At 34.3% G+C, this 14,632-nt stretch overlaps 1 protein-coding gene across 2 annotated transcripts; it reads right to left on the minus strand.

Annotated features, from left to right (window-relative positions):
- Positions 1-2,600: 2,600 nt before the first annotated feature.
- Positions 2,601-9,476, minus strand: LOC123897626 (translocase of chloroplast 120, chloroplastic-like). 2 transcript variants are annotated; one of them, XR_006805107.1, is made up of 4 exons: positions 9,205-9,476; positions 4,687-8,922; positions 4,209-4,294; positions 2,601-3,055 (listed from the first exon to the last, which is right to left on the minus strand). XR_006805107.1 is itself a non-coding variant. In XM_045948340.1 (3 exons), the coding sequence occupies exon 2, from the start codon at positions 8,893-8,895 to the stop codon at positions 4,726-4,728; it is 4,170 nt and encodes a 1,389-aa protein (XP_045804296.1). In that variant the 5' UTR covers positions 8,896-8,922; positions 9,205-9,476; the 3' UTR covers positions 2,601-3,055; positions 4,687-4,725. The 2 variants fall into 2 exon arrangements, 1 of the variants encoding a protein (XP_045804296.1); XM_045948340.1 differs by lacking the exon at positions 4,209-4,294.
- Positions 9,477-14,632: the final 5,156 nt, after the last annotated feature.

Below are 14,632 nucleotides of genomic sequence, written 5' to 3' on the forward strand. Positions count from 1 at the left end.
ATCAAAAGCTTGAAGCACTATTTTCACTATTTCAAGTGAAATGAGAGATTTTGGCTTGTGTGTGTCACTTAAGTGACTCTTCCTCTTTTCTTTTTTTTTTTAATTTATAAGTAACAAAAAAAGCTGATATGACAGCTGAGTCACTTAAGTGACTTGTCACATCAACGTTGACTTTGTCAAAATTGACTTTTGTAAAATGGAGTAAATATAGGGACCAAAAGTGCTATTTTGAAATATATGAAGCCAAAATTGCAACTTTCTAAAACTTATGGGCCAAAAGTGCAAATTTGGTAACCTTGCTATAAAGCTAGCTTGCAACCAAATAATTTTATTCAGAAAATAAAAATGGCAATATTGTAGCAATATTCTAAAGCAGCACAATATAAATTGATATAGTAGGTTATTGTAATAGATTTGAGACCGTCCCATTTAAATTGACAGCTAAGATCTCTTTTACTTAATTTTACTATTTGATGTTTTCTCTCACGACCTCCTGCCTTTCTTTTCTACCCTTGAGTTTCCGTTTTTGCCCTTGGGGTACTTCGGTTTATACGAACCGAATTTTTTTGTCATGCTCAAAAAATTCGGTTAATAAAAACCGAAATTTTGTGTTCCAAATTTTTTTTCCAGATTTCCTGCATAAATTCAGCATCAGACCCTCAACTTCCACAATTTATTTGAAATATTAAACGATGTCTGATTTGAGTAAACGACCACTCGTTGGAAAGCTTAGGGTGTCAAGATTACAAATATAATTTTTGTTTTGAGGGTTAACTATCCAATTGGTTCAGTTTGACCAAATAATGGGTACTGGTATAGAAACAGAGTAGAAACTTTTCTCAAACTTGTAGGTAGATTTTCTCATACTATACTTAATGAAATTTAACAATTCCAGTGTCAATCCTATAGTAAATTTTGTCTTCTTTACACTAGATTAAAAATCATTAGCATACGACTTATATTCAGAAAGATATGCTAAATTTACCACAAGTAGCTCTACACGAATTTTCACATAAATCTTTCTTCTTTTCTTAAGATTTATGTTATTTCGATTTATATAAACCGATTTTTTTTCCATGTTTAAAAATTTCGGTTTGTATAAACCGAAATAAATTGGCCAAATTTTTTCAAACCGCAAGGGGCAAAATGAGATTTTTGTGGGTATAAAAGAAAGGCGAGGTCGGGAGATAAAACATCTTACTATTTTAAATCAATGAGTGTGAATGTAATCTCTTTCTAAGAGCATCCACAATGGAGCACTCCATTTTTGAGTACTTAAATGATCCCACATAGACACATCATCAATTTATTATTTTTTTAATAATAGTACCTAATAGGTACTCAACCCCTCCAATGGAGCATTTCTTAAAAAGTTCTAAATGAGTCCCATCAATAACTCCACATCATTAAAATTTGAAATTTAATTTAAAATAATATTGCCAAATTAATTTTTTTTTTGAATATATTAAATAAAGTGGGTCCCATAAAAAGAAAAAAAGAGAGAGTTCTTATATTAGAAGTGGTACCTATTAGGTACTAAAATGTGTTGTGCTCCAATTAGGCATGGCAATGGGGCGGGGCGGGGACGGGTTTTGCACTCCCCAAACCCAAACCCATAAAGTTCGGGTTTCCCCAAACCCATCCCAAATTCGAGCGGGGATAAAAATGATAACCTCAAACTCATACCCAACGGGAATCGGGTATCCCCATCGAGTTTTGGGTATTCTCATTACGCCTCTTTTCACATTAATTTATATTATATTATAGTATTTTTTTATTAAATAAAAAAAGTATTTTTTTATTAAATAAAAAAGTTAAATGTCCAAAATTATTTTCTCTCAACAATATTTTTTTAAATAAAGAAAATAATAGAGAAAATAATTTGTTTAATACTCAAATTAAAATAAAAAAAATAAATATATGAACGTAATTATTTAAGCGTTTCTAATTTAAAAGAGGTGAAATCTAATTTTTAGTATAAGCGGGGCGGGTTCGGGGACGGGTTCGGGGTGGGTATCAATGCACCCATTACCCGCCCTAAACCCATCTTTTGAAATCGGAGAAAACCCAAACCCGAACCCAAACCCAGTCAACTCGGGTTTTCCCCGTCAAAGCGGGTATGGTTTGGGTGGGTACCCGCGGGTATGGGTTTTATTGCCATGCCTAGCTCCAATGGTAGTACCTAATAAGTACTATGAGTACCTAATAGGTACTACACCATTAGAGATGGTCTAAGGCGAACTGTGTGGTCTTGCAACTATATCCCAAAGAAACATTAAGCTCATTGGGGAAAAAAGCGAGCAAACAAAACAATATGGCAAGGTGTTGTTCAATTCTTGAAACTTCTTTGTCAGAAATGATAAAATTTGATGATACCTCATAACATACATTGCATGACACATCATGAATTCACTCAACCAATTACTCAATCAGTCTATTATCAAACCAATTACACAACTCCAACCAATGACTTTCAACAAACATTATTTGAATAATGCTAAAATTTAAGGTCTTTGTGTCATTCTCTTGCACAATTTTGATCAACTATGACTGCAAACTTAATAACAGAAAGAAAGAAAAGAAAAAAAAAAGGAAACCAGTGCTGCAACTGTGAAATCCAGATTCTATTGAAAAAAGATATTCATCCATAATTAACCGAGAGTGACAACAAGATTAGGAGTCTCTTAATTATTCATATAGGCAAAAACTAATCCTATCCTTGTTCCGTGAGCGACATAACAGTAGTCAAATCCAAAGGCAGAAGATATATAACTACTCTGTGCGCAAGTAAAACGAGTTATCTACAATAATTTCACTATTGAATTACTGCATCTGAATCTTAGCAAATTCTAGAACATAAAGCAAACAGCACGCTTCGCAAATTATTTTCAAACTCCCAAATAATCAGTGTTTATAACAAAGAGCACCAAGAAACATTGTGACTGGCTTCTCAAGAGTATGATACAGATTTATTCTTTTCCAAAACAATTGTTATACCTTCTGTACTTTATGCAACGCCATCTTTACTATCAGCTCAAGCCAGTTCCATGCTTATCTGGAAAGTTCACAAAACATAGATATAAAATTTAAAGTCTGAAATCAAACACTGACAATAAGCTGAAAATATTCTATCACACAGAATAAAATAGATTTTGCTTATAACATAAAAAATAGGCTAATAAGTTTTGTGGTGCCAATTACCAAAGTTCCAATCATCACAATACTGAAATCCAAACACCCCAAAAACACAGAAAAACATAAGGTTCTCAACTCCATGGTTCCTCAGCTGAAAAACCTTATTATGATGCAGATTATAGTGTTAGAATCAGCGATGAACTAGAGACATTGACTTTGGCTAGATTTCCATTTTCCAAACACCGTAAATTACACAAACTACTTGTAACAGGAGAAACAAACCCAAAAATAAATAAAAAATTACCAATACAGAGCTCAACACAGAAAATTATCGAGATAACAAAAATCATTCGTTGTAATGAAAAAGAAATGAAATCAAAGGATCAAAATCATTCATCGTAAACAATTATTCTCTTCTATTTGTCACATTTCCTTGTTTCACTATCTGGATTTTCCCTTAGTTTTCAGTTTGGAGCCTTTAAATTGTGCGTACTGTAACTAGAAGCAAGGAAAATGTATTTGTTTAACCGTTTTTTAGTATCATTTCATCTAGCATCGATGCATTTGGAACTTTGTTGTTCCTGGTAGAGGCAACATTTAAGAAACATGATAGAAAAGAAACCACAAGTTTCTTTTCGCTCTCAAATCAATTTTCTAAATCTACCGAAAGGTTCTGAAACAGAAAATAGAGCATGCAAGACAATAATCTTATTCTCCCGAACGATTTGTTCTAAGCTTATTAACCACTTGAGCTCAATGTCTTGGTTAGTTTACCATCAGTCTGCTTAGTCAAGAACAATCAAATTATTATCGACACTAATCCTTATTTTTCACTTTTAATACAGAGATACTATTGTATCTTATATCTCTTCCAACTCATTACTATTCTGAAATTTTGATATCATACCATAGCACCATGCTACAACAAAATATAGTTCTGACAAAGGCAATTAATTATAGTGCAAAAGCATAGAAACTAAGAGTTCATATCATGAATCATTACATTACTCTTGTTCATATATTAAAAACTGAAAAGCTCGAAAGAGTTACATTGCCTGAATAAAAGATGATACCTAAAGAGGATGTCCTGCTAAAAATTTAAAATCCAAAATTGACTTGTACTAGGCATGTGTAATCAATTGCTCAGTGAAAATTGTTCCTGAAATTTACAAGGAAAAAGAAGAAAAAAAATGAATCAATTTCAACTAAGAAATAGAGCAAATTGAAGAAAGAACACATTGAAGGTAGAAAATCAGAAGAGTCTTAAAAACAAACAAATCATGAACTGTAATGTTTGGAGAACCAAAAACTAGACCCTAAGGTACAAAAACATTCTGACCACAAGACGACAAATTAACAGGGAAGAGAGTGCTTCTGACAATATGCACAGGGCAAGAGACAACACTGACAATCTAAAAGCCTGAATGCATATATATGAGAAAGAAATGCCAAAAGATACTATCTAACAAGAGAGCCTACAATACCTACAATGAAATAACAGGATATTTTTGGTATAGGAAACATGAAAAGATGTCATCATAAATTAATTACCTACTACTGTGCTGTAGCTCACATAATCTAACATCATCATCATTGTCCATACTGCAATTGTTGAGAATAACCAACAACCTTCTGTAGTAGAGGGATGAGGCCAATCAAAGCAATTTGAAGTTGTTCTGAACTATTTAATCGAATGCTAATTTGTCCAGCCCCACGATTGTTCAAATTGGCTCGCGCAACAAGGTTTGTATACCTTCCAATGGGAATTTGTGATTGTAAATTGCACCCAACAGCAAGATCTCCATGCCAATCCATAACAGAAAGCCCAAGTGTTGATAATGAGCGTCCTAGAGGGTAATTTTTATCTCTCAATTGTGCCTCCAAACTGCCACCATAAGCAACATCATCACGCCCAGTCATTGCACCACCAGCAATAACCAACTTGAACCGCTTATTAGCAATCAACTTATCTTCGACTTTAACTCCAGCTGACAAGGCATCACCCAAGAGAGTAAAGGAGAGACCGGCAGTTCCCTTATTTCTCCTAAAATTAAGAAATTTTGTCTCGCTGCGTAATGTGTAAGCCAAGTCTTTCCCAACAGTCTGCATATCAAAACCTAATGATGTTGCTTTCCCTTCTCCATGCTTAACTGAACTTGCCATTTCCATCTGAACATTAGCATCCTTTTTGTCCTTGGTAACTTGACCACTAAAAGATACGGGTATCTTGTCTTTAAGAACAAACAATCTTTCTACATTTAAGCCTTCATAACCCACATCATGATCCCATCCATGAGTTTCTAGGACAGGTCTTACAAGCCACTGGTTGGATGAATCAAGATAACGATACCGGTGAGTTGGAGTATCAGAATCAAAGGAAGCAGGCAAGGACATATCAGGCATGGGAACAGGAACAGAAGATGCACCTTCACTTTCTTCCTCCACATTTTCACCATATTCAGTTGGTAGATCTTTCGCTGATTCTGCCATTTCCTTCATCATCTTTCGTTGCTTTTTTTCATACTTTAATTGTTTCTTCATGAAGAGTTTTTCTCGGTACTCAACCTCATCCAGATATGCTTTCTTCTGAGCTCTAGAAAGATTTTTTATCTGGGCCTTTGTCAAAGGCTTAAATGGTGGTAAGTCATCAGGGTCTGTTTCATCACCGGAATCTGATGGTTCATCAAGATCGTCATTGAGACCGTCGTCATCACTGAATTGCTCCTCGGGTAATTTTAATTGCGGTCTTGACTGCAGAAGGGATGATAGGAGAAACGGTAATGGTGGCGCTCTTGCACGAGCTGTGTAAGGCTTTTCACGTGGATTATCTTGTAACTTAAGAAGCGCATTTGCTTCAGCCAGAATTTTTGAGGCAAAAGATAAGAGTAACAGATGAGGTTTCCAGACCTGGTCATTAGGCAACACTCTTTGGCCGGCTGTATTAGTTCTACATGCAGAGTGGTTCTCCACCAACGATACAGGATTCATGAGACGCATATCACCAGCTGCTTGACGAATGGCTTGCTGCACAACATGAGAGCGCTGTGTGACAAACATGTCATAACTGGAAGGAGTACCATTAGGGCCATCAGGTGGAGCAGATGCTGCATGAGTCAAAACCACAATAGCATTGAACCATATGGTTGGTCCAAAAACATCAGTTATCGTGCGTAAGAGCGGCATATCACTAAAATCCCGGCTCTGCATATCTAATCTATCAAGATACAGCACAATATCTGGTGGTGTTTTTTTAATAAAGCGTTTGACAGAGTGCAGGATCTTCTCATTGTGTTGCTGATCTGTCCAGGAAGGTAGAAGTCCCGGTGTATCAATGACCCGGACTTTAATACCCTGTACTGTTCCCACAACATCCTGAACCTTTTTTGTTCCCATCTGAAAAGCATCAGTATTAAATTTAACCTCATCAAAGATAGAATTGATTGTTGAACTTTTCCCAACTCCTGTCTTACCAAGAACCATTATTGTACAAGAGAAATCAAGTGGTTCTTGACCTGCTGATTCAAGTTGCTCGGCCATGGCACTTGCACGATCAAAGCTAAAAGCGCCAACACGGCCCCCATTTCTCCCTCTAAGTTGTTCAGCCAGTCCTAATCTATAAAGAACCTGTGCTACAACAACATTGTGGGGTGTCTGCCCAAATCTTTTAGCCAGCCGCAAAAACTTCACCCTAATCATTTGAAGTTTCTCTCGAGTCTCGTCATACTCCTCAGCTTCCCCAGTTGAGGAGTCTTCCATTTTTGGTGACTGTACATTTGATACAGTATTGTTCACCCGTGGTTGCTGCACTACCCTAGGAGAAGGTTCCAATAATGGAGCTGCAGATCCAAGGCCAGCAGGACGAACAAGAGGGGTGCTGGTAGGAACAGATTTTCCAGAGGAGGAATCAAGCTCACTATTATGTTCTTTAGTGATCTGAGTGGTTTGCTTCTCTTTAGTATTATTCACCCGTGGCTGCTGAACAACCCTAGGAGTGGGTCTCAATAATGGAGCTACAGGTCCAAGGCCAACAGGACGATCAAGAGGAGTGCCAGGAGCAACAGACTTTCCAGATGAGGAATCAAGCTCACTATTCTGTTCTTTAATGATCTGAGTAGTTTGCTTCTCCTTCGTATTATTCTCTGGTATCTTTTCAGGTTCCCCAACAACAGATGATTTTTCATAATTTCCTTGATTTTCTGCATTAGAAATCTTAGACGGGTAAACCTTCGAAGTCTCTTTTACTGAATCAGCTGCAGTAGCCTGAACAGTCGGCAACTCATTAGCAAAAGAGTTTTCTGATGGGGGTGAGCTTCCAACAGTTTCAGCCACTTTTACTTCATCCAAAGCCGGAGAAGATCTTAATGTTTCAATCACTTCGCTTCTATCAACAACAGATGATATTTCAGAATTTCCTTGATTTTCTTCATTAGAAATCTGAGACTGGTAAACCTTTGCACTCCCTTCTTCTGAATCGGCTGCAGTAGTCTGAACAGTTGGTATCTCGTTAGCAGAAGAGTTTTCTGATATGGACGAGTTTACAACCGTTTCAGTCACTTTTCTTTCATCCAAAGTTGGAGAAGATCCGCCTGTTTCAATCACTTCACTTCTATCAACAACAGATAAGTTTTCATAATTTCCTTGATTTTCTTCAGTAGAAATCTGAGACTGGTAAACCTTTGTACTCCCTACTTCTGAATCAGCTGCAGTAGCCTGAACAGTCGGCATCTCATTAGCCAAAGAATTTTCTGATAGGGACGAGCTTCCAGCAGTCTCAACCACTTCACTTTCATTCACAGCCGGAGAAGATCCTCCTGTTTCACCAATTGTTTCCAGATGCTCTGAATTTGATTCGGCGTCGTCATCCTTGGTTTCATGATTGCTATAAACTTTGGATTCAGTACTCTGACTATCAGATACTCCAGTTTCTTTGCCATTTGTATCCTTGTGGATTGCATCAGTGCCAATCGTCTCATCCTCCATTTCTACAAATATTTCATGATGATGTTCTAAATCATCTGTACCGTCTTGAATTTCACTGGAAGGATCACCTGAATCATTGCGCTCTTCCTCTATCTTGTCATCTCTGAGATCAGGATCCAAGCCATCCTCTTTCAAATACCCACCATCAGCATCCTTGTTTTTCATCTCCTCATCAGACCCAGATTCTGTACGAAACTCCTCAACAGCAAAATCCACCTTGTCCGTGCTTCCATTTTCCGATATCAAACCACCATTTTGTCTGGGAGTCACATATTCAAGATCCTCACCTTCACCCTTCTCACTCAATAAACCAGACTCTCCATTCACCAAGTCTCTACCCTCCTGAAACACCACGCTTCCATCAGCGTTTGAATCAGATAATTCCTTTCCCCCACTAAAATCATCCTTGATACTATAGGATTCATCACAAGACACTCCACCCTCAGCCTCTTTGTTATAAAGCTGCCCCTGCTGATCCTCACGCACCTCCTGATTAGCAATCACTTCAAGTTCCTCCTCATCGTCAACCCCAACTGACTCTCGAAAAGTATCCGATTCTTCTTTCTTATCCGCAACTTCATCAACCAAATCTGAAGGCAATTCACTAACAGTATCAGTAACAACATCATCTTCACCAACAACAGCATCACCACCCAGATCATCAAAACGCTTTATCGGATCCATTGCCTCCTCAAAAACCTCCTCTCCTTCAAAATTCTTAACACTCTCCTCAGACACCCCAACATCAACCCTCTCCCTTTCTCCCTCATTATCCATCATCACAAATCTCCACCTCCTTACAAAACCCTAGATTTTCCAAAAAATAATAATATCATCAGAAATCCTTTCAAAACAACAAGTTTCAAAAATTGATACTTTACAATGATTAAACGCAACGCAACAACACCCATCAATCTCAACAATAATAAAAAAATTATTAAAATCGAAATCCAGCATATAAACCATAAAGTACTATAATTATTCTACTAGGGTTTAATAATTAACATATATCAAATTAAATGAAATGAAATGAAAAAGAACATAGAATTAAATTGATAAAGTAATAAATACTAAATAATAATGCAAAACCTGATTATGCTATGAAGAAGAAAGATTGAAAGGGTTGAAAGTTGAAATGAAAAGAGATGAATTGTTGTTCCGCAAAACTTCACTTTGGTTTGTGTTGTTGTGTTGGATTTTTTCTACAGCAGATGAATATAGGGATAAGGGGGTTAAGATCAAACGGACAGAGATGAATGAAGGGAGTTTAAGATCGACGGTGGAAAATGGTGCGTAGACAGTATAAACGGAAATGGTGGAAATTGGGGTCAGTGACGGGAACAAAAAGCGTAACAAATGAGTAACTGTTTTTGTTATAGCAGTAACTTCAAAGTCTTCAAGTTCCAATTTCCAACAAATTTTCGTCCCAAAATACAAGTAAAAGTTGGTCAATAAAAATGGACGTATTTTGTTCAAATATTTAACCAAATACATTAAGTTTCTTTGACCAACTTTTACTTATATTTTGATATGGAGAGAGTATTTTGAGTGCACTTATAAAATAGAAAATCAACCTCTAACCATATTTTTAAGAGATAGAATCTTACCCTTTGAATTAATATTAATTCATTGTTGAAATGCATATTACTCCCTCCGGTAGTTAATATTACTCACTTAAATTGATATGTTGGATGATCGAGGTTTGAACTCTCACCCCCTGTGTATATAATATAATATTTGTGTCAATTGAACTAAACTCGTGGAAAGTAAAACTTTTATTATTGTTTCTTAAAAGAGTTATTCTTAAAAATAAATTTCTTATCATTAAGGTTAAAACTCCTAAAGCCTTTAGAAACAAAATAAATATAAATAGTTTTGTTAATGTTCATAAATTTTAAGTATTTTTAAATCTTAAATTGGGAGATCATATCATCACCTTAAATAGTTAAATTTGTTATGAGCTGTGTGTTAGTAAGTGTCATAAGCCAATGTTTAATCCACAATAGGAAATTTGATCTTGGAAATATAAATCAAACTATTTCTAAAGTCATAGTATATTGTTTTTTAATACTAAAGTTATCTATTTTAATTTATTTTTTTGATGAAATCTATTTTAATTTTTAATTTAACTCTTTTTATTTTTTTGTTTAATTTAACTCTTTTTTTTAAACAATTATAAAAAAAATTAAAAACTCTTTTTTTAAGCAAATTTTAAATTTTAACTCTCTTTGATAAAAAAATTAAAAATAAAAACTCCTTAAACAATATTTTTAGGACATTTATTAATATTGTTTCCCCTCCCTTTAATTATAGAGTTTAATTGTTGTGCACCGTCGGTGTAAATTATTTTTACACATACATCCAATGACGCGTTGCCACATCATTTAATGAATGTGACACATCATTTGTTTTTAATGACCATACATGATGTGTCGGTTTATTATTGGACGCATGTGCAAAATAACTTTACACCGACGGTGCATATAAATTAAATTCTTAATTATATACTTAACATTTTCTAAAAAAATAATTCTCTAAAAATAAGACCGTTTTAAAATTAATAAATAATAAATATACACATGTGAAAATCCGTCAAAAAAAAATATACACGTGCGAAAATAATTGCCCCCACCGAAAGATGAATAATTCAGGGTCAAGCTTCCAAGTTGTTGGAACTTATAGGTGGAGCGTTCCCCGTGACAATTTCTAATAATTGCAACGTGACCCCTAATAATTCTACATGTGGATGGATCCAAGTGCATATAAACATAACTAATGGCCAATTGTGGTTGGTATGGTGCCCATCACTCTAGGAATGTTTGTGATTTAAAAAAAAATGGGAAGAGAGAACTAATAAGAAATAACAAAAATAGTAACTAGTGTTTCATGGTACTCCCTCTATCTTAATTATAATAAGTAAAAGTTTTTAGATTCATTGAATAACTGATGTATCTGATCTATAATATAGTTCAAATATATCAGTTATTCAATGAATTTAAAAAGTTAATTTTTACTTATAATTAAGGATGGAGGAATTACTAGTTAAGGAAATAAGTATAGTGAAAATATCTTAAAATTGCATAGTTAATCTTGGGTTTTTGTAGAACTAGTCGATAGTCGGTGGTTTGTAACATTTTTAGAATAGTCGCAGAAAAGGGAAAACAAATAAAGAATGGTATAAGTGATTTCCTCGTAAGTTTTTTCTTTCTTTTTATTTTTAATATATAAGTGATTTTCACAAACTTTTAGGTTTTGTTTGAATTTTCTTTTTCGTAATTTATTTGTCCGGTGTTACTCTCGTCGTAGCATAGATTTGTTTGTTTTGTTCATATTTACATATCTTCTTCAATCAAAATTCAGTGCAAATTCAATGACTTTAGCGTCTTCAACGTTGAATATTTGGAGGCAGACTATTCCATACATCTAATTTTGTCATATCAATTGTAGACTTTTGTCATTAGGCCTGTCTATGCTATTAGTTCGAGTGTTGTAAGTTTGATTACAAAGAATAATGCTAGCAACACACTCTTTAACAGACACACTCCAACACACTCTTTTTTATTGGTTGAAATTCACATGAGTCTCATAAAAAATGTAGACCCATATAACTTTTATGGGACCCATATAAATTTTAACCAATAAAAGAGAGTGTGTTAGAGTATGTTTGTTAAAGAGTGTGTTGCTAGCACTCCTTTGATTAAAAATTCATCATTTTAAGATTCACTTTTTTTTCGTATTGTAGCTGATGTACTTATTTTATTAGTATATAAAGTTAAGACTTAAGATTATTACAACCTAAGCTTAGTGTTAGTGCTTAAAATTATTAAGAAATTATAACCACCATACCACAATATTTTTTAGAAATAAATTAGCATAACAATGAACCATCTTCATAAATAGTTCATAATAAATTATTAAAAATTCTAACGGTTATTGGTACTATTTGTAAAAAAAAAAATGCATGGCTCTGTTATATAAAAAAAAATCACGACTTCCTTAGTTTTTCTGGTCAAAATAGTAACACAATTTATGTCAGTTCATACGAGTTAACATAATAACACAATTGATCTCCATTAACTTATACTTTATTTTTCTTGAAAAGGCAAAAATAAGATATAAAAGCTATAGGCCGAAACACTTAACTAACCAAGTAGTCTTCTAAGCATAAAGTGTACCAAAAAAGAATATGAAGGATTACAAATGCGTCTAACAAAAACAACATCAATAAACACATTTAGTCGAAACCCAAACAAGTAAATAGGCACGATTGATCTCCATTAACATACTTTTAAGCAGTGACGCATGTCGTCATTAAAATTTGAAATATTTTTTAAGTTTTTCGTTCATAAAAATATAGTGAATTTTGATTTTAGTCCCTTTTCATCCTCCTATTAGACATAATTTTGATATTTTTTTTTTACATTTCTTAAATATAATATGGAAACACAAATGTTTGACACGATAGCATAAAAAGACATACTCAAGCATACAAATGTAACCGAAATACTCATCTCTTATGATCTGCATGGTGACCTTATCATTGATTCAATCAGTGGTTGATCAAAGATGATGTGTCAATTTGAACCAAACGAACACCACAAACAACAGGAAGTCAAACATACACCGCACCAAGACGAGAAATCAAACGAACACCGCACGAAGACGGAACACACCGCAAAGAAGAAATCACAAAATAAAACAAGAAAACCCTAATCTATGTGAAAATCACTTATTTAGATTAAAGCTAGAAAGAAGAAAAAAAAATGTACATGGGTGATTCCGGATCAATGACACAAAATTACCCTATTTTTAAAGCAAGAAGAGATAAAATTAGGGTCGGCTAATCAAAGAAGAAGTTTTAGCTCCCATGAGACCAAAAACTTATTCAACGGTATTCTTTAAATAATGAAGTGGATAATCCGTCATTTTTAACCAACGAACCAAAAACCCTTCTCTCACTTTCACTCTCACACTCCTCTTTCCTTTGTATTCGAACGGTAACGCTTTCAATTCACACTTACTTCCTTAATTTTTAAATCATAATTCATCTGTGTAATGGTGCATAATCCATCTGAGACACTTGGCTCAAAAGGGTTAATTCAAAAAAACGAATTTATTAGAATCATACTTCAGTCTTTATATTCATTATGTTATACAAAAACTGCATCTTGTTTCATATAAGTCCAAAGAGTTTCAGTTACTTGAATCTCATGTTTTCAATGGATAATCCAAAAGAAGCATGTAGCTGAAGTGGAACCACCAGATCTCTATCTCTCTCTTATCTCCTCAAGCTAGGGTTTGTTCTCTATCTCTCTCTCTCGAATTAATTTTTGCATTTGATTGCGATTTCGATCTAACGATTTTCCTTTTGTTTGTTTCTACAGGGAGAAGCTTCTGGTTCCATTTTCTTCATCAATAGTTCAACTAATCAATTCCTTTGCACTAGATCATCCAACGGTAAGGTTTAATCATTACTGCATCTTATGTTATCTTCTAATTCACAAGTCCATGATTGATTTGAATTTTGAGTATTTTAATTGAATTTGCATTTATCAACTCTTTTGTTTGTGATAAGATATGGTATAGTGAAAATATTAAGAAAATGAAATCAAAATCTACTTTGAAATCTTATGAATATTCATCCAACATAAATTTTGTGTGCCTAGTTCTTATACTTGTTAGTGTTTAAAATCTTGGAGGAAGTGTATGTTTGTTTTGTGATGAGAAAATTTGATTTTGAGTGAATTGATTCTGACAAAAATTGAGTTCCCCAAGAGGGCGCGATGTCTATGTTCGGAAGTAGTCCATCCCACCTTCTTAGTTAGCACATCCCCGAATGGCTTTTGCATGACTTTTAACGTTTGCATGAGAACGTTCAATAACATTCACCTTAGTGGGACCCCCTAGCACGCACCATCTTTTCTAAAGCGGGCACTACAAAAAGTGCTTAAAATTGGCTCAATTTAACATTTATTGTAGATTTATAATTATGTTGGGCCGATCTTTTGAAATAAAAATAGTTGTTTGGTTTGGATGATTTTTTTAAGAAAAATCTTATCTAATATAAATAAATGTGGTTACAATTGCATTAGTTTATTCAATTTTTACCTATGCATAACCACATATTTATAAATTGATTTTCACTTTCGGTATGAGAAAATTTCCATCCTTCTTACAAGTTTCATGGTGAGAAAAGTATCTTGACCTATGTTTGAGCATTCTCTTAATTCTCTACAAGCAATTTCAAGAAACAATGAACTTGAAAATCCACCAATGGTTCATGAAAGACCAAGTCATATTCATGGTCTTAGTAATCTAACAATGAGGGAAAGTATGTTAGTGAATAGTTGAACACAAAATTATGATGAAGAAAAGACAATTATGTCTCAACTTACAATTCGTGCTATGCGAGAATTGGTAAGGCTTGTGAGAGTTAATCATCCTTTCTGGGTCAACTTTTCAAATACTCATTAAGATGGGAGATACACTCTTGATCATAAACGTTTTTATCAAGTTT

The sequence above is a fragment of the Trifolium pratense genome, linkage group LG7, assembly GCF_020283565.1.
Source record: "Trifolium pratense cultivar HEN17-A07 linkage group LG7, ARS_RC_1.1, whole genome shotgun sequence".
Taxonomy (NCBI): domain Eukaryota; kingdom Viridiplantae; phylum Streptophyta; class Magnoliopsida; order Fabales; family Fabaceae; genus Trifolium; species Trifolium pratense.